At 42.2% G+C, this 20,026-nt stretch overlaps 2 protein-coding genes across 6 annotated transcripts in view; one reads left to right on the top strand and one right to left on the bottom strand.

The window, feature by feature from the left end:
• LOC112265621 (galactosylgalactosylxylosylprotein 3-beta-glucuronosyltransferase 1) overlaps window positions 1–15,222 on the top strand; it is a 101,112-nt gene extending 85,890 nt beyond the window's left edge. The window contains exons 3-9 of one of the 2 annotated variants that reach the window (XM_024443133.1): window positions 1,002–1,162; window positions 1,840–1,982; window positions 3,560–3,631; window positions 3,730–4,241; window positions 10,244–10,540; window positions 11,710–11,816; window positions 12,082–15,222. In XM_024443133.1, the coding sequence (XP_024298901.1) occupies window positions 1,871–1,982; window positions 3,560–3,631; window positions 3,730–4,241; window positions 10,244–10,540; window positions 11,710–11,796 (1,080 nt within the window). In that variant the 5' untranslated portion in view covers window positions 1,002–1,162; window positions 1,840–1,870 and the 3' untranslated portion in view covers window positions 11,797–11,816; window positions 12,082–15,222. The remainder of the gene's footprint in view (window positions 1–1,001; window positions 1,163–1,839; window positions 1,983–3,559; window positions 3,632–3,729; window positions 4,242–10,243; window positions 10,541–11,709; window positions 11,817–12,081) is intronic. The other variant, XM_024443134.1, reaches the window with a different exon arrangement.
• The window catches only part of LOC112265619 (beta-galactosidase-1-like protein 2), a 28,864-nt gene continuing 23,425 nt past the window's right edge, over window positions 14,588–20,026 (bottom strand). For 2 of the 4 annotated variants that reach the window (XM_024443125.2, XM_024443124.2), the window contains exons 13-19: window positions 18,166–18,312; window positions 17,974–18,045; window positions 17,270–17,348; window positions 17,011–17,098; window positions 16,466–16,580; window positions 16,130–16,246; window positions 14,588–15,851 (exon numbers count right to left, since the gene is read on the bottom strand). In XM_024443125.2, coding sequence (XP_024298893.1) covers window positions 15,765–15,851; window positions 16,130–16,246; window positions 16,466–16,580; window positions 17,011–17,098; window positions 17,270–17,348; window positions 17,974–18,045; window positions 18,166–18,312 — 705 coding nt within the window. In that variant the 3' untranslated portion in view covers window positions 14,588–15,764. Of the gene's footprint in view, window positions 15,852–16,129; window positions 16,247–16,465; window positions 16,581–17,010; window positions 17,099–17,269; window positions 17,349–17,973; window positions 18,046–18,165; window positions 18,313–20,026 lie in introns of those variants that run through there. The other 2 variants (XM_024443126.2, XM_024443129.2) reach the window with 2 other exon arrangements.

Genomic DNA, 20,026 nt, shown 5'->3' with positions numbered 1-20,026 from the left:
ACAACCTGTCACTGCCACAGATTCCTTCTGTAAACAGGACCCACTGGGCACAGACGTCAGTTCAACATCAGGTTCGATTCACATTTGGTTGAGTTGTCAACTAACCTGAATTCACTTCGAAATCGTTACCTGCCATTGGATTTAGGTTCAAAGTTAGGTGAAAGAAATAGAACTGCCTTGACGTTGATAGCTTTTTGCAAATCCCATAAGTTTTCCACATGGATTCAACATCATCACATAGATCAGGGATCCTCAACTAGATTCAGCCACTGGCTGATTATTTTCTTGAGTAGATATAATATTTGATATAATATAATATATTGATATAATATTATAATATTGATATAATATTTGACTAAAACATAATTCTTTCAATCCTTGCTTAAAATTTGTATACGATCACATATCTCTCTATTATGCTTGGGAATACTTGGAAACAGATTTCCAAAATGTAAATCACATGGAGTTGATTTCCTGGTGTTTTGACAGGTGTTTATGTCAAACAATTAAAATTAGTTGCTTTTTTCTCTGGAAACTTGGAGGGGGAGTGGGGGGTTAAAACCTGGGCACTGGCCCGCTAGTTGGGGAGCCCTGACGTGGAAACAAAGATGATTCAACCAGTTTTTGCCCAGTGATGAATGACGTTAGCCCTAATTGGAGTTCTGTACTGTAGTCCTCCGCCGCTCCTGCTCTTGAATGGTAGTTCTGTGATGGTTGAGACAGGGACATTACATTGTGGATGCACATGCAGTTGAGGTAGATTGCTAGGCAACCTTTTCCGATACTTGGGTACAGTTATTGACTCCTAGAGTTGACAAAAGAATGAAGCTCACTGAGTTGATGTTGTCATCTTTGGAGTGCTGGTAAAACATGGGGCTGTGTTTCTGGAAGGGTTTGGTCTGAATGGCATCCTAATGTGACTGATGTCATGTCTTCCTATAATGTGACTGACTGATGACATAATGCGGTGACTAAGCCCTGACCAGTTGTTTTCCATCCAGCTCTCCGGGTGGTGTTTCCTGGGTGTGTGAGGAGGAGGCATGGCTGGTTGAGATGTCGTGGACGATCACACCACTCAGCTAGACGTGCTGCTGCTGCGCTGTGTGGGCCTGGCTCCTGCAGCTGCACCATTGATGGTGCCGTGATCCAGTTCTAACCGTGGGTGAGGAATCATAGTCATTTACCATACTCATCAACATGTTTAGCACAATACATTCAGCCATTGTAATATGGCCATAGGTCCGATTATGATAGGCTTTAATGAGTGCATGATACCATAGTAGTCTCACAGCACGTATGCCTTCCACAGCACAAACACATTGATCCATAAGTCTAATCACTGATATTCCAAAGCAATGAAATGTGCATATTGAAAAGGGGCAAAATGATTTGTTCCACAGACAGTGTCTGTCTGTATACAGTTCTAGATACTCAGGCAGCACAACAATGGCAATTTCCTCTGAGGACTTCCCATTGCCTGCTCTCCACTGACGCAGTAAAAAACTGCTTAAAACTCTTCTTGACCCATTTCTTTATCAGTGGAAGGCTTTTATGGGGCTTATGTTTATGTGTCAGATGCATTCACACTTTGGAAATTAAGCCTTCTGCCTGACAGCATGTGTATAAATGGAGTATTTATACGCCGGGAAGATAAACAGAATTGACGAGGTATTATATCGCTGTGCTAAAAGACTGTCAGCTTCCTCAGGGTAGAAAGAGTCAGTGGTTCTCTCAGCCAACCCACCACATCTTGTCATTTTGAAATAAAATTCAGAGTGGATAATTTAACTAGAGGCCTTTGTGTCTGACATGTTTGTCGCTCCTCCTCTCTCCTGGCAGGTAATGACGAGACATAAAACCAATCCTGGAGATGCCGAAGAGAAGAGACATTCTTGCCATCGTGTTGATAGTGTTACCGTGGACTCTGCTCATCACCGTTTGGCACCAAAGCGCAATCGCTCCACTGCTCGCCATCCGCAAGGGTACATCCTCCACTTTCTCATAGGTCCTCTGTTGAATGGTGTAGAAATATTCAATAGCCAATTCATCCAATCCAATCAGGTCACATGCCCAGTTACCGAATATAATGTACAGTACATACAGTATAACACATGCCTTCCACAGGGTCTGTTACAGATCCCTATTTGGTGGTGTGCATTATCAGACTGTAATATAGGTCATTTGTCAGTTAAGGCTATCAAAATTGCACTTCTTGGTAAGTGTCCTTTGATTCACACAGCCCCATCTGCAGCTTGTGCTTGGTGCTATGGTCTTCAGCAGTCATTCAGCTAATCTATTTAGCAGTTAAACTGTAGCAGACTTTTCAAATCAAAAGGAGACTAAATTAATTTCTAATGCCCTTTAATCAGCATCTGAAATAATAATCACTGTTCCCTAATAGCTCCCAGGCAGGCTTTATTGAATCTCCTGAGTCAATGTGTTTGTGCGGCTTCCACATACTGTACACAAGCCTGAGATGTTACCACAATCTCACATTATGAACCCCCCCCCCATAAATGTGACCCTAAGTGACCCTAAGTGACATAATAAACCAACAGTGTGAGTACAGTACTCTGTCTGGTGAACAGAACCATATTCAAAAGGTCCAATGCAGCTGTTTTTATCTCAATATCAAATCCTTTCTGCGTAACAATGAAGTACCTTACTATTATTTTTTTTAATTAAAATTGTCAAAAAGAAACAAAAATAGCAATATCTCAAGCAAGGATTTTGCTAGAACTGTCTGGGAGTGTTCTGAGTGAGGAGGCTAATTGGATGAACCTAATGGGAGGGATATGTAACCTGGAGCGAGCCGTTTTTGGCAGAGAGGTTTGAAACTCTTTGTTATTGGTCGATTAACGTATACTGCCGGGTGATGTAGCCAGGTAGGCCAACATTTCTGGTATTTTCAAACAGCTCTTACACTAAAACAGCATTAGCATCATTTTCACAATGTCACAGTATTATACCAACCTCAGTGTGGCAATATATATATATATATATATATATATATATATATAAACGCAGAATAATTTTATTTTTGACAGCACTGGGCTTTTAAGGTGACAGTAAATCAATAGCGTTCTTTGTCTCTTTCCATTTGCCATCAAGGTAATATAGGCAGGTTTCCACAAATCATCTGGAGCCTTCTCCTTGTTTGGTCTTAAAAGGAGCAGGGGGTTGCCAGACTGCTTTCTGTCAGCCACCGCAGAACATCTGGCCATCAGAAGATTGTGTTAATCTGCTGTGTGACGCAGAAATACAATTTTTATGTCTGAAAGAGGATCCTCCGCTCTAACTGAGCACCGATAAAGATTGCCATTAGCTATGGAACAATGTGGGGAGAAATTAACTATGTTAATGATCCAATAATGATATTCTATCCATCATAGAGGGCTATGGGGGCCACATAATCATAGCTCCACTACTGGAATAGACCCTGTCCCTGCCACGGCTGTTCCAGCTGAATGAGTAGGGGCAGCCAGGGGAGCCGCTGCCCTAACCAAACTGTAGCCATGATGTCCCCTCACCTCACGCTGCCTGCTTTCGCTTTTTGCAGCCTGTCACCACCTAGTAAAAGAGATCTTTATCATACCAGAGAGGCTTGCAGTCCATCGACACCGACTCGCAGGTACTTGCCTCTTGCATTGTGTCACCTGAGATTATACAGCGGGCGACCCCGCTCCCGGGGCGTGCTAATGCCTTACATGTCTTCCTGTTCCCCTGCAGATGACGGAGCCGACAGAGGGCGGAGGGAGGCGGGCCAGTCCAGCGACTCTAAGGAGTACTGCTCCTCTGATAAGGACATAGTGGAGGTGGTGAGGACGGAGTATGTGTACACGCGGCCACCGCCATGGTCCGATGGGTTGCCCACCATCCACATAATCACCCCCACCTACAGCCGCCCAGTCCAGAAGGCAGAGCTGACGCGGCTGGCCAACACCTTCCTCCACGTGGCCAACCTGCACTGGATCCTGGTGGAAGACTCTCAGAGAAGGACCCCGCTCGTTACACGCATGCTCCGGGAAACGGGTCTCAACTACACCCACCTGAACGTGGAGACTCCCAGGAACTATAAGCTGCGTGCGGACACGCGGGATCCCAGGATACCCCGGGGCACCATGCAGAGGAACCTGGCACTGCGCTGGCTCAGAGAGACCTTCAACTCCAACAGCAGCCAGGCAGGCATTGTCTACTTCGCTGATGACGACAACACCTATAGCCTGGAGCTGTTTGAGGAGGTCAGTACAGGCCTGTACAGGCTCACTGGCATCTCATGGCCACATACGGTCCACTAGATTCACTTTTGTGTCACTGAATATAATGGTAGTGGGGAGTTTACATAATGTGCATATTTTTGTTATTTTATTTATTTCAACATTAATGGTGGCTACTCCTACTCCTAGTACAGTAGTAATATATTGTGGTTATTACCTGAAATATTTTGATTCCCATTGCCAACAACAGTGGTCCGAGGATCAGTTTGAACTTAGTAGTCAGTGCCTCAGGCCATCCATTTTGACTCAAGACAGATTGGCTTGAATGGATGCTGTTAGGCCCTGAGGCATTAGCCTCAGGTCTTGTTAGTGTGAAGGGGGCAGGTTGTAAATGGTGCGATCCATATCGATGGGGCGGTTATTACCTTTCCCTGGAAATCAGGCAGAGTGCTCTCCCTCTCCCAATAATCCTTCCATCACTTACACCCAACACCAGCACTCTTTATAGGGGGGAGTAACAACCTATAGGGCTGAGCTTGAGCTAGCTGCCTCTGGGCTGACCGATAGAGAGTCAGTGAGAAACCACTCCGATCCAACTGACAGAGCAGTAAATATCAGACCATTCTCATCGACCTGCTAACAGGTGTAAGTCATGGAGGGGATGGCTATAACAGCTACATGTGAAGAGGTTGAAAGTAGACATCGATCTAAGAGATTGCAGTTGGATATGCCATGTTGTTGTGATCTCGACTTGAATTAACCTGAATGGAAAGATGCCAGCTTGTTCAGCTTGACCTGACATTTGAAATATGAAAACTGGTACAAATTAAATCATTCATACACTCATGTAAAATAGATGCTAACCAGAACCTAAAAGGGTTCTTCTGCTGTCCCCATAGGAGAACCCTTTGAAGAATCCATTTTGGTTCCAGAAAGAACCCTTTTGAGTCCAGATTGTAACCCAACAGGGTTCTGAGGGTTTTCCATGGAACCCAAAAGAGTTCTGCCTGGAACCAAAAAGTGTTCTACGTTGAACCAAAAAGGGTTATCTTATGCTGACAGCTGAAGAACCCTTTTGGAACCCTTTTTTCTAAGAGTGTAATGTCATGAACTCTTGCCCAGAGTTGTCAGTAATATGATAATACGACAGGTTACAAAAACAACTGCTGAATCAAATACGTACAGCAAGGAACTGTAATGGCCAACCTAACCTTCTGTTGTTGCTCCATTACATCATATTAAGCAGTTTCTCTCACCCAGAGCAGAAGCAAAATTGTGCTTCTCTACACTCCGTTATAAGTCCAGACCAAACCATAGGAAACATTCCATGTCGAGAGACATGGGTAGAGACTAGAGGTCGACCGATTATGATTTTTCAACTCCGATAACGATTACTGGAGGACCAAAAAAGCCGATAGCGATTAATCGGCCGATTTAAATAAAAATAAAAAACGTATTTGTAATAATGACAATTACAACAATACTGAATTAACACTTATTTTAACTTAATATAATGCATCAATAAAATTAATTTAGCCTCAAGTAGATAATGAAACATGTTCAATTTGGTTTAAATAATGCAAAAACAAAGTGTTGGAGAAGAAAGTAAAAGTGCAATATGTGCTATGTAAGAAAGCTAACGTTTAAGTTCCTTGCTCAGAACATGAGAACATATGAAAGCTGGTGGTTCCTTTTAACATGAGTCTTCAATATTCCCAGGTAAGAAGTTTTAGGTTGTAAGAAAGGTTGTAGTTATTAAAGGACTATTTCCCTCTATATCTTCTATTTCATTAACCTTTGACTATTGGATGTTCTTATAGGCACTTTAGTATTGCCAGTGTAACAGTATAGCTTCAGTCCCTCTCCTCGCTCCTCCCTGGGCTCGAACCAGCAACACAACGACAACTAGCCAGCCATTTCACTTCGGTCACACCAGCCTCATCTCGGGAGTTGATAGGTTTGAAGTCATAAACAGCGCAATGCTTGACGCACAACGAAGAGCTGCTGGCAAAATGCACGAAAGTGCTGTTTGAATTAATGTTTACGCGCCTGCTTCTGCCTACCACCGCTCAGTCAGATACTTAGATACTTGTATGCTCAGTCAGATTATATGCAACACAGGACATGCTAGATAATATCTAGTGATATCATCAACCATGTGTAGTTAACTAGTGATTATGATTGATTGTTTTTTATAAGATAAGTTTAATGCTAGCTAACAACTTACCTTGGCTTACTGCATTTGCGTAACAGGCAGTCTCCTTGTGGAGTGCAACGAGCGAGAGGCAGGTCGTTATTGCATTGAACTAGTTAACTGTAAGGTTGCAAGATTGGATCCCCCGAGCTAACAAGGTGAAAATCTGTCTTTCTGCCCCTGAACGAGAAAATAAGAATGTGTTCTTAACTGACTTGCCTAGTTAAAAAAAGATTAAATAAAGGTGTAAAAAATAAAATAAAATAGGCAAATCGGTGTCCAAAAATACCGATTTCCAATTGTTATGAAAACTTGAAATCGGCCCTAATTAATCGGCCATTCCGATTAATCGGTCGACCTCTAGTAGAGACTCTGCTGTGAATTGTTAAAAGTAAAATACGCTATAGATACACAAAAGTATGTGGACACCCCTTCAAATTAGTGGATTAGGCTATTTCATCCACACCCGTTGCTGACAGGTGAGCACACCGTCATGCAATCTCCATAGACAAACATTGGGAGTGGAATGCCCTTACTGAAGAGCTCAGTGGCATTCAACGTGGCACCGTCATGGGATGCCACCTTTCCATCAAGTCAGCTCGTCAAATTTCTGCCCTGCTAGAGATGCCCGATCAACTGTAATTGCTGTTATTGTGAAGTCTAGCAACAACAACTGCTCAGCCACGTAGTGGTAGGCCACACAAGCTCACAGAATGGGACTACCGAGTGCTGAAACATGTAGAGCGTAAAAATCGTCTGTCCTCGGTTGCAACACTCACAACCAAGTTCCAAACTGCCTCTGGAAGCAACATCGGCACAAGAACTGTTCGTCTGGAGCTTCATGAAATTAGTTTCCATGGCCGAGCAGCCGCGCACAAGCCTAAGATTACCATGTGCGATGCCAAGTACAACGGCTGGAGTGGTGTAAAGCTCGCCGCCATTGGACTCTGGAGCAGTGGAAACGCGTTCTCTGGAGTGATGAATCATGATCCACCATCGGGCAGTACGACAGACAAATCTGGGTTTAGTGGGTGTCAGGAGAACACTACCTCCCCCAATGCATAGTGCCAACGGTAAAGTTTAAAGAGGAGGAATAATGGTCTGGGGCTGTTTTTCACAGAGCCCTGACTTCAACCCCATCGAACACCTTTGGGATGAATTGGAACGCAGACTGCGAGCCAGGTCTAATCGCCCAACATCAGTGCCCAACCTCACTAATGCTCTTGTGGCTGAATGGAAGCAAGTCCCCACAGCAGTGTTCCAACATCTATTGGATAGCCTTCCCAGAAGAGTGGAGGCTGTAATATCAGTAAAGGGGGGACCAACTCCATAATAAAGCCCATGATTTTGGAATGAGATGTTCGATGAGCAGGTGTCCACATACTTTTGGTCATGTAGTGTAGCTCATGAAATATGCATCTGCCATAGTTAAACTTCATCACTGTAAAGGGGTGCATTAATTATTAAGCTTTCATAAAAAAATGCTTTTGTTGCCTTCCCAAAGCCACAAGGAGTATTTACAGGCAGTGTCTGCTTCTCTATTTTTATCATATCTATCCTTCTCTATTCTCCTTCAGCATCCACATTCAACATTGTGAACCAGATCACTTAGAATACAATATCACCTAAATTGAATACTTCTTTAAATGATAAAATAAGTATTGGATATAAAAGGTATATATAATGATATTGCTTCTGGTTTAGGAATCATGTGGTGTACTGATGAAAATAGGCCACAGTTTAGGAGTTGAACTAACCATTTTCTACTGTGTTCTCTATGGACTAAGCCACCAATTCCATCTATTAAAGACAGATAATCAACCTATAGCAGTATAATCACCCGATAGCAGTATCAGCCTGTACTGATGACAACTCACTTTAGAGCCTCTGTGAACCAGTACAGATCCCCATCTCCTCCGCTTCAGATGGATTAATACACCTGGAGAGTTTGGGATTAGTTCCCTTTGTTGTGCTCCGACTTCAAGAACATAGGCAGGCTGTCTCTGTGGGCCTCCCCAAGTAAAGGAAACATAGCTTACACACAGAGAGAGAGAGAGAGAGAGAGAGAGAGAGAGAGAGAGAGAGAGAGTTAAGAACACTTAGCACAAACACTTCAAGTCCACGAAAATTGGGCAGCACTTTATGGCATTTTCACTTGCTCAGCTCTACACAGAGGAGAGACGGGGTACTGTTTTAGCAATGATTCCCGTCAGTGGCAGCATTGGAAACATTCATTTTCACATTGTAGCATGGAGGGAGAGGGGCAACCCCCTTGACGATGCTTGAGCCAGTTTCATTCCAGAACCTACCCATTGAGGAAAACAGCTATTTCACTCGTAGGAAAGATGCATGATTTAAACTTGTGGTAAAAGTCAGTTTTCTTATGTACAAAAATCACATGACCCTTGGGAGAGGGTGATGTCATCCCTAACACCCTATCATACTGTTAAGGGAATTTTTATCAATAATGACTAATTATGTATACTTTTCAATCAGGACTGACTAATCAGAATACTATTATATTACTGTATATGTATGCATTTTCTTTATAATCCTAGTACTGAATATAATGTGTGTAAATATAATCAAGAATTAGAACAATGACTGTCTGTTCCTTGGTAGAAATGAATGAACTTATAGCCAGACTGGCTAGAAGGCTTATCTACACAGGCTGGCCTTGGCTCGGTCATAAATTATCTAAATTAGGATAGACGATGTGGGAAGGCTTGAGAAGTATACAGCCTTTGTACCAGTGTCAAGAAGAGACGGAACAGTTAGAAAACGCTGACGTCATTTTCAGTTTATAACCTGTGGTAAAATGTATCATGGGCAGTACTCTCGAGAATAAACGCAGCTGGTTGATTTTAAAGACTGATCTCTGTCCATTTTATACAAATAAGAGTCTTACAAATTCTTATGAATTGAGTCTTTCATTTTAATTGGGTATTAAAACATAGAGGAATTTAATTCCTGTAACACATACAAAGTGTTATTTGGGTGACTAGCCTGGCAAAGTCCTGGTCTCGGTGGCCCAGATGTGTTTCCAAACTGCACTCATAAACCCGGGCCTCCTCCATCCTGTTCTCACGCACACATCTCCTCTCTGATCCCCTGGGCTGGTGGGTTATCATCAGATACGGCTAGAATACTGGGACACACACTGAGCGAGCCCCGTTTCCAGAGTGTTGTCCCACCCAGCACACACACACATACATCCCCTCTCCCTGCTAAACACCTAATTTAAAAAGCACTTCTACAACACCAGCACCTTTATTATTGCTACTGCATTGAGTGTGGATAAATTACTCAACAGTTCAGCCCTCCTCATTAGAACACTTCCTTTCATGATTTGGGCGGCTCTCTTTCGCTGCTAGTGGTACAGAAATACAGTCGACAAAGAGCAGGTGGCCAGGAGATCGTTTGATACTGGAAGATTAAAGGACAAACCTGAGCCTCTGAGGAATGGAAGAGGCTCGGCACCTTTCAAGCATCTCCTCAACCAACCTGCTCTTCTTCTCCCAATCCACTCTCTATAATGGCCCTGGTCCTCAAACCCACTTAGCTCTGTCCACGTTTACTCTTCTTAGGCTGGGTCCATCACAGTGGCCCTGCAAAGCTTCTGTGATACATGTAACATACACACCATAGCTTTCAGATTATCTGGCTCGATTTGTATCATTGTTTGGAATTAAAACTATTGTCTCCTGTAATTAATGTATATTGCCTTGTTGGCACATCTCATATAGACACTGATACACTGATCCTGTTCATTAAAAATACAAACAGTGCAAAGATGCTTAACTCTCTCTGTCCTCTCTTCTTCTCTATCCAGATGAGGTCAACAAGGAAGGTGTCTGTATGGCCTGTGGCCTTTGTTGGTGGTCTGCGCTACGAGTCTCCCAAGGTCAACGCAGCAGGCAAGGTGTACGGCTGGAAGACTGTATTTGACCCTCACCGGCCCTTTGCCATCGACATGGCGGGCTTCGCCATCAACCTGCGGCTCATCCTCTTCAAGCCCCAGGCCTACTTCAAGCTGCGAGGAGTGAAGGGAGGCTACCAGGAGAGCAGCCTTCTCCGGGAGCTGGTCACACTCAATGACCTGGAGCCCAAAGCATCTAATTGCACTAAGGTAGATAGAGCAAAATAAATGCTTTATTTTTGCATGTTATACTCTGTCATTTTACACCAGAATATAATAATATTACTTGTTGGTATTTTATATAATGTCAGGCAAATGTGAAATCCATACTCTGATGATCCTCTGGTGGATCCAACCTTAGTGCAGAGGCAGTGGCAAGTTCACTCTCTCCAAAACAACTTCATATATAACCAGGTGCTAAAAATGTCAGTGGATCCATTAGGTAACTGGCAGGCTCCCCTCACATAGTGGGTGTGATTGTAAACGGCTTCAGGCCACTGTGTGGTGTTTCATGCACCTTTCATCTCCGGCCTCGCTGTTCCCTGCCTGGCCCTGGCCCGAGCCCCAGCTGCTAAGCCTCTCCCTGGGCAGAGAGGAGTCACCCAGGGGCCTTAGCCCACCACCACTCACACTCACATAATGGGATATTCAGCCTGATTATATTCAGGACTCCTGGAGGGGAGTAGATGAAAAGGGGGGGCATCCTAGCATGCATTCAGCCCAGATGAGCACAGGGCGAGGGATGAGTCGTGCTCCGGCAACTCTCCTCCTTATAATCTACCTCTTCAGACGCAAGTGTGACTATTAACCTCATCTACACCTGGGTAAAGTGGGAGTTGGCTCCTGGTGGAGGCAGCTCAAACACACCCCATGCATAATTCATTACTGAGGTGGAGGAGATGAAAGGTAGGGCTGCTCAGAGACTGAGGGGAAGAAAATGAGCTCTATACGTCGATTCATTTCCACCATCACTCTCCTGGATGTGAGTCCGGTCTCCAGAGCCAAGTCATCCCACTCCAAAGGCTTGATTGGGGCTATAGTTACCGGTACGTGACGCACCCAAAATAACCGAGTTGCATCACTTACAAAGAGCAAAAAAGAAGAGCAAGTTTTTATTTTTCCACTACAGGAGCACTCTCTATTCACTATCATAAAATGTTGAGCAAGGTCGAGCTGACACACAGGAGTACATTCTTATAGATAGGTTTCCTATTGTACCTTCTGTACTGCTCTTGTTGCTATATCTAGGAGTAGATGCTCAGAAGAACATCACCACCGCCCATGCAGAGAGGAAAGGAGAGAGGAGGAGTGGATGGGTGTGTGTTCGATCCTGAGAGTGCTGCCTGATGCTGATTCTTCTCTCTGATACTTCTCTACAGATTCTCGTTTGGCACACTAGGACAGAAAAACCTGTCCTTGTAAATGAGGGAAAGAAAGGATTTACAGACCCCAATGTGGAGATTTGACGTTGTCTCCTCGGGCGATGGTAAAGAGATAAATTATTCAATTATTCACATCTCAGACTTATTTTACTAATTTATATACAAATATTTGTATGACCTTTGGTGAACAGGGAAATGGTATACCAACGATAAGCACATTTCGGGATATTGTTTAAATTATCCATTGCTTTTACAGACACCCACATTTTTGGGCTAAAAGAGTTATTACAACTATATTGATCTGTACTGCAAATTGACTTCATTATGAATGTGTGTAATTTCTCAGTGAGTCCCTGCTCTCTGTTCCAGGTGGTTGCCTAATATGGACCCTGAGAAGAAAAAGAGGCCATCTCCCAGTGCAAACCGTGTTCATGTCTTAATCATTTCAGGAAAGACTGCCTCGGGGGCCAAATCCTAATCCCCTTGACTGAAACTAAACACTTTTAATATTGGGATTACAAATGCATCATATTAAAGCACAGATTAGTACAAGATGGCAATATTTATCAGGTTAAATGTTGCCAGCAGCACCAACATGAAGCAGACGGTGAGAGCTGAGCGATTAAGGATCAACGGGAGATCGATGCTCTCTGAACCTGCATGACACCATACTGCATCTGTAGTGTCCTAACACGAGACAGCACAACACAAACATTGCAGGAGGGAGGGAGTTAGGCAGCCAATGAGATGAAGCGTTTACTGGCCTGAACAGCCTAATGAGATATCCATTGTCTTTCCCTCTATAGACATGGATCTTCAGGGCAGGGGATGAGATCCTGAGATCTTAGTAGGGTCTGTAAGAGACCTTTAATAGACATGTACTGCAATGGCCTCCACATCTTCAGACAGAACAATCATGGAGAATCCGAACAAGTCATCTCTCAGAAGATCAATTCTACTTTCAGCAAACACTAAAAGTTCAAAAAGGGAAGGAATGTCCTTTTTGTATAACTAAAACTATGTCTGCTTTTATTTAATTTGCTAGTTTTTTGTGTTTACATGCATTTTCTTGCTAGTTCAAAACTACTGACTGACGCTTGCCTCCATTTTGAAAGCTAAAGCTGGGGAACCATCCATTTTCAGTGTCATTCTCAGACATGTAATTCAGTGTGTACTGAAGCTATTCACTTGAAATAACTGACATCAAGATGGGCTCCTAACTCTTGGGAGGCACACAATATTACAGGTCAAATTCCTAAAAACTTAACTTAGCACTTAAAAGCACTAGTGACTGTGTTCCTAAGTGGAAACACGTGTACATACTAATTTAACACAGGAACAATTAGAGGACTCATAGTAAGGTCCTCTCAGATAAAATGTAACAACTGAATTTATATAGATGTAAAATAAAAACAAAGAATTGACTTAGGCATTACCAAGAACACCTCAATGTATGACAACTGGCATAGCACATGTTCACTCCTGTTTTTCAATCACATGCCATGAACAGTATAACAGCACATCACCACGTTAGGTTTAACCCAACTTTGTGCATATGTTACAGTATTATCATTACCCAATGATGAGCAGTTTGGCCGATGGCCATATAGTATGCTGGTTTATATAACCACAGTAGCTAACTAGTAGAGTAGGACAACAGAAAGCAATTGAAGTTATCTAAGCTAAAGGCACTAACAGTCGAGATATACAGTCAAATGTGCAAAAGCACCTACGTTCACAGTGTGTATTGCCTACATAAGTTAGATATTTGCGCTCGTATCACAGCGAATAATCTATAAGCCCACTGCAGTGTAGAAATGTTACTGTATACTTCAGTTTCATCAGCGGTAGACAGACAATCATGCTAAAATGTTTCCAAGAAACAACCATGGGTCTATGAACTGTAAGCGAGTAAGAAGGCAAATCAAATATACCATGAAAACTAGAAGAAGATCCTCTGCTTTGGACAACTACTAGTAAGATACCCCATGCTAGAACCCCAGTCTGCAACACCATCCTATGCATGCATGCTCAGTCCTAGTTTCTTGCCCTGACAAAACTGTACCATGTACGGGTTGAAGTTAGTTTTTGCAACACGCTTTGTGACAATTCTTGGATATAACAGGCAAAACGTAATGACAAGCACAAGTGAATTGGTGTCATGCTCAGCTATACCTTTGCAGTATTAAGGTTTCATGCCCGCTTCAATTTCTTAATGTATCCTTCAGTAATACCTCAAATGTAGGTGAACACTAATGGCAAACTATGAAAAAGGGAGATTAATGTCCAGGATAGTTATGGCCTATTCAATTATCCAAAGCAGTATTAGATCAGATACGGTTTTCCCATCAGGTACTGTTCCCCCATCGGATACGGCTCCCCCCAAAATATGCTCTCTCATCAGGTACTGGTATTCAAATGGATACACCAGCATGTCATTTCTGATCATTTCTTTTAAATAGTATTATTTAATTGAGGAATTCAAACCAAATGTTTTGCGATCAAACAACATCTGTTAATGTTCATGTTGACCTCATCTTTAGGTTTTGGATTGCACAGCAGTTTCCATTAACTTCATTAGGCAAGAATCGATGTCTTCTGATCTGTTTCCATTCTCCAAAATGTAAAGTAAAGTCTGTATATTTATGCAAAAATCAATAGAAATATATTTATTTATGTATTTATTTGAAGTATGAATGTCCTCTTGTCAAATTGAATTATAATTGAACATTTCTTGGTCCATGTTTGCCCCCACCCCCTTCTTTTCTCATCTGTGCCTCTCAGCCACTGAGGTTCAGAAACCACACAGACAAGCTCTTCTGAGGTCACATTTAGGTTTGCGGGCAACACCAACAAACTGAGACACAACATTTCATTGTTTTCCATCAATTCTGTATTGCTCTGACTTCAATCGCTATCAATAGCCTTCATTTTTAATGACCTTTCTTAGAATTGATTGTGTTCATTCATGTGAATTTAGGAAAAATGTTAGGGCCTGTCTGCAGAGATGAACCCAGACAACACTAAGAGTTATACATAATGGAAGTGCAATTTAATCTCTTGGACATTTAATGGAGCTTGCTCCTACACTGTTGTAATCACTTATAGAATCATAAGTTAAGTGTAGTACTCTGACGGTACAAAACTCAAACTTCTCCTTACATCCCTGGCTTTCTCACACTCTCACAGTTGGATCAACGAGCGATACTGTTCTGACAGTCAGAAACGGCTTTAATGTAATGGAACAGCCTCATCCAGTGTTTAGCTTCGTAGTGGTACACACATAATGTAACAAAGGTGATGGCTCATACTGTACTAGGCTCTAAATGCTTTCTTAGGGCAAATCACACTCCCCCTTCCTTTACCTACTTTGATCCACAGTCATCTTCCATCCTTGTGTGAATCACTTCTTCTGCATGTAACTCTAAAGGTTGTTAATTTCTCCTCATGACTCCTTCTCAGAGATACCATATGACATTTATCAAGACAAATAAACAACTGAAAAGTGAAGTACTTGGCGAATGTCTTTGTATTTGAGAGTCTCCACTGCACTGATCGTTCAGTTTAATTCACCATCACATGTCACTGATTCATCTCAAAAGCACAATCTATGTATTTGCTGTCCAATTAAATAAAATACAATGACATAGTGAAAATATGTGTCCTTGAATCCAGACAAACACCTATACATTAAAATACCTGAAATCTCCAAATGAGTATCCTCTGACAAAATTCTCACAATAGACATACAGTATGAAAGGGTAATACACAAACAACAAGTACAATCCAGATATTGCAGTACATTGCAATCCAGATATTGCCGTGGCCCATCGAATATAATGAAGGCACAGTTACGTTTGCAAGATCTAGTAGGATGCTTAATTAGTCTGGATCATTCAGAGGCTGGGGCTTCCCAACAGGAAATAAATGCCATGTGCAGTGGTGTGCATCGATTCTGAGTAGCTATCCAGCTAGGTCCCTGATGGCAGGCAGAGTGTGGAAATGTGAGAGGATGGAACTCCTAACCATACCTCCATTCTACCAGGCCATCCTCACTGTACGTCAACAGTCATTCCAAGGTCAGGCTCGCTGGCAAATTGGATTTTACCATCAGTTTCCTGCTCCTCAAAGACAACAACCTGAGAGCAACAAAAACAAAAGGCTCTGAAACACAGCAGAGGTCAACACAGCAGTAGGGTGCCGAGGTGTGGAGACAGAGGAAAGAGGAAAGGGAAGTCGTCTGAGGACTATTCCTGCAAAGCACTGACAAGTCCAATATCATCAAACCCACTGGGTGGCCCAGCTGCTATAGCTGTATATCAGAATTGTTGACCTGTGATGTTCCTAACAGAGGCATCTGAGTGAACTCCTGTGGAGGGTGAAGGAGATTTTTCAGTAACAGTTATGGCATCAGTACCTGATTGTTTCCTCGGTTAAGCCAGGGGGCGGGGAGGTAGAGGGTTTGCTGGGGCCCCATGGACCAGTGGCGTCCAAGATTCTGCCCATTGATAAAGACCACTCCTTTACTCCAACCCTGAGAATAAAAAAACACTGTAATCAGTGACTTGAAAATCAGAGTTTAGAGTTTCTCTGGGATCTTCTTTCACCACTTTGTTGATCTGATGTGTGAGGCCTAATACACTAGCTATGAATAAACCAGAGATAGGGCTACTACCCTATGCATCAATAAACAGTATGGACAGGTGATGCTGTCTTCCATAACCATAGAGCCTTTTGGGCTGCTTTTACTCACAGGCAGTCTGATGAAGGTGTCTCTGGGATGGCCACCCACATATAGCTTGCCGTGGAAAAACCCTGGGAAGGAAGGCTTCTGGAAAACAGAGTTCCACTGGCCTGATGCACTCAGTCTGAAACATGGGACGAGATCACCCTACTATAACACAGGAAATTACTGACTAATACAATTTCTCGTCATATTTATTCATGTAACAAAATCATTTGTGAGAGTGTACAATGGCATGGCTTCAGTCATGGATATGTAAATGGTTTTATTCCACTTCTGATCTTTTGATGTAGTGTTGTTCTCAGTGGGCAAGCATTTTCAAGACGGCGCTAAATTTCCCAGTTGATTATAATGTGGTTTTAACATGGTACTGGGAAACCACATGAAAAAGCTGTTATTTCTGCAATCTGGCATTGTAATTCTACGCTCAGTGAGAACTAAGAAGATAATCAACTCAACAGAATCAGAGCTAGGCACGAGCAATGACAGAGACTCAGAACAGAACAAATAAACATGAAGACGGAAATTGAAAGATGTACATGATCAGTACAAACCTATTTACAAAGCCAGGCTTCATATCTAGACTATGAATGATAAAGTCTCGTAGCGGGGTATTGTTCAACTCAATGTCTCCGACAAGACCTGAAAAATAAGCCAAGGCTGAAATAAGGCAGTCTTTGATTTTCTACATTCAGTGGTTAATTAGCTGCTTTTGAGCACCTATTCTGAAAGGATTTACTAATAGATGTGTCTAGTTATACAACCACAAGGCTATCACTGACCCAGATACAGTAGGTTAAACTATTTTATTACCTTTACGCTGTTCATCTAGGAGTTTACCATAGTTCAGTCTCCCAGAGTTCTCCACGAGTAAACTCAATGTTCTCTCCCCCTTCAATGAAAAGTACATAAAAGATGTGGAAACAATTGGAGGTGTTATCTACAGTTTACAATGCAAAGCGGACTAAATAAAGACAATAGAGGAAACATGTTGCTTTCAGTTGGACTGCAGATAAGTCCAATCTGCTGCTGTGTGATAGAAAAGCAGCGTTGACTTGTTTTCCAATAACAGGCAGGTGCAAAGTTAGTGATTGTGATTCCTCTTTGTTAGAACAACATTTGTCTGAAAACATTCTGTTGGAATAATCCTAGCACCTTAGTGACAAACGCATTTATCAGCATCACCAGAAGCTTTCACCTCTAACATGGTGTTGAATATTAACTAGCCAGTTTTGAAAGCAGCTCAGCAGCACACCTATAGCCTGAATACAACTTTTTAAAAATATGTGTTATTGTCACATACACCGGATAGCTGCAGCGAAATGTGTTGTTTTACAGTCAGCCATAGTAGTACCATGCCCCTTGAGCAAATTAGGGTTAAGTGCCTTGCTCAAGGGCACATCGAGAGATTTTTCACCTTGTCAACTCGGATATCCAAACCAGCGACCTTTTGGTTACTGGCACAACACTCTCTCCACTAGGCTACCTGTTTCCCAAAACACACACTATCACTATACCTTTCCATCAGGCAGAGCACACTCCAGCATCTTATAGTCCAGTACTCCAACAAAGAGTTTGTCCACAAATACCTAGAAGACAAGAGAAGTTTATTAGTACAAATAATCTACTGACATAGGGTACTTGACGTTTGCTAATATCATGAAATAATTATGATATAATGCCATGTAGCTGTGTCTGTCTGTACTTACCAGGGCTCTGTCTCTAACATTGTTCATGGAGTTCAGAAGGCCTCCGCTGTGGATTATGGTCTCATACAGAGTGTAGCCGTTGGACTGACCATTGTTATTGTTGACAGGAAGGTTCTCCATGTTGACTGGTTTCTCTGACTTCAAGGGCTACACCAGGACAAAACAAGAACAATATCCTATCTAATCTGACATGATTATATATTATATGATACAGTGACATTAGAAATTATTCATACCCCTTGATTTATTCCACATTTTGTTGTCTTACAGCCTATATTCAAAATGGATTAAATAGATTTTTTCTCACCCATCTACACACAATACCTCATAATGAAAAAGTGAAAACATGTTTTTTGAAAAGTTTGAAAATGTATTGAAAATGAAATACAGAAATATCTAATTTACATACACTACCATTCAAAAGTTTGGCGTCACTTAGAAATGTCCTTGTTTTTGAAAGAAAAGCATATTTTTGGCCATTAAAATAACATCAAATTGATCAGAAATAGAGTGTAGACATTGTTAATGTTATAAATGACTATTGTAGCTGGAAACGGCAGATTGTTAATGGAATATCTACATAGGTGTACAGAGGCCCATTAGCAGCAACTATCACTCCTGTGATCCAATGGCACATTGTGTTTGCTAATCCAAGTTTATCATTTTAAAAGGCTAATTGATCATTAGAAAACCCTTTTCGAATTATGTTAGCACAGCTGAAAACTGTTGTTCTGATTATAGAAGCAATAAAACTGGCCTTCTTCAGACTAGTTGAGTATCTGGAGCATCAGCATTTGTGGGTTCGGTTACAGGCTCAAAATGTCCAGAAACAAAGCACTTTCTTCTGAAACTCGTCGGTCTATTCTTATTCTGAGAAATGAAGGCTATTCTATGAGAGAAATTGCTAAGAAACTGAAAATCTCATACAACGCTGTGTACTACTCCCTTCACAGAACAGCGCAAACTGGCTCTAACCAGAATAGAAAGAGGACTGGGAGGCCCCGGTGCACAACTGAGCAAGAGGACAAGTACATTAGAGTGTCTAGTTTGAGAAACAGACGCCTGAAAAGACCTCAACTGGAAGCTTCATTAAATAGCACCCGCAAAACACCAGTTTCAACGTCAACAGTGAAGAGGCGACTCCGGGATGCTGGCCTTCTAGGCAGAGTTCCTCTGTCCAGTGTCTGTGTTCTTTTTCCCATCTTAATCTTTTCTTTTTATTGGCCAGTCTGAGATATGGCTTTTTCTTTGCAACTCTGCCTAGAAGACCAGCATCCCGAGTCGCCTCTTCACTGTTGACGTAGAGACTGGTGTTTTGCGGGTGCTATTTAATGAAGCTGCCAGTTGAGGACTTTTCAGGCGTCTGTTTCTCAAACTAGACACTCTAATGTACTTGTCCTCTTGCTCAGTTGTGCACCGGGGCCTCCCAGTCCTCTTTCTATTCTGGTTAGGGCCAGTTTGTGCTGTTCTGTGAAAGGAGTAGTACACAGTGTTGTACGAGAGCTTCAGTTTCTTGGCAATATCTCACATGGAATAGCCTTCATTTCTCAGAACAAGAATAGACTGATGTGTTTCAGAAGAAAGTTATTTGTTTCTGGCCATTTTGAGCCCGTAATCGAACCCACAAATACTGATGATCCAGATACTCAACTTCTCTAATGAAGGGCCAGTTGTATTGCTTCTTTAATCAGCACAACAGTCTTCAGCTGTGCTAACATAATTGCAAAAGGGTTTTACAATGATAAATTAGCCTTTTAAAGTGATAAACTTGGATTAGCTAACACAACGTGCCATTGGAACACAGGAGTGATGGTTGCTGATAATGGGCCTCTGTACACCTAAATAGATATTTAATTAAAAA

This window comes from Oncorhynchus tshawytscha, linkage group LG13, assembly GCF_018296145.1.
Source record: "Oncorhynchus tshawytscha isolate Ot180627B linkage group LG13, Otsh_v2.0, whole genome shotgun sequence".
NCBI lineage: Eukaryota > Metazoa > Chordata > Actinopteri > Salmoniformes > Salmonidae > Oncorhynchus > Oncorhynchus tshawytscha.
The sequence above is the reverse complement of the archived record's forward strand: the minus strand, read 5'-3'. Positions and strand labels throughout refer to the sequence as shown.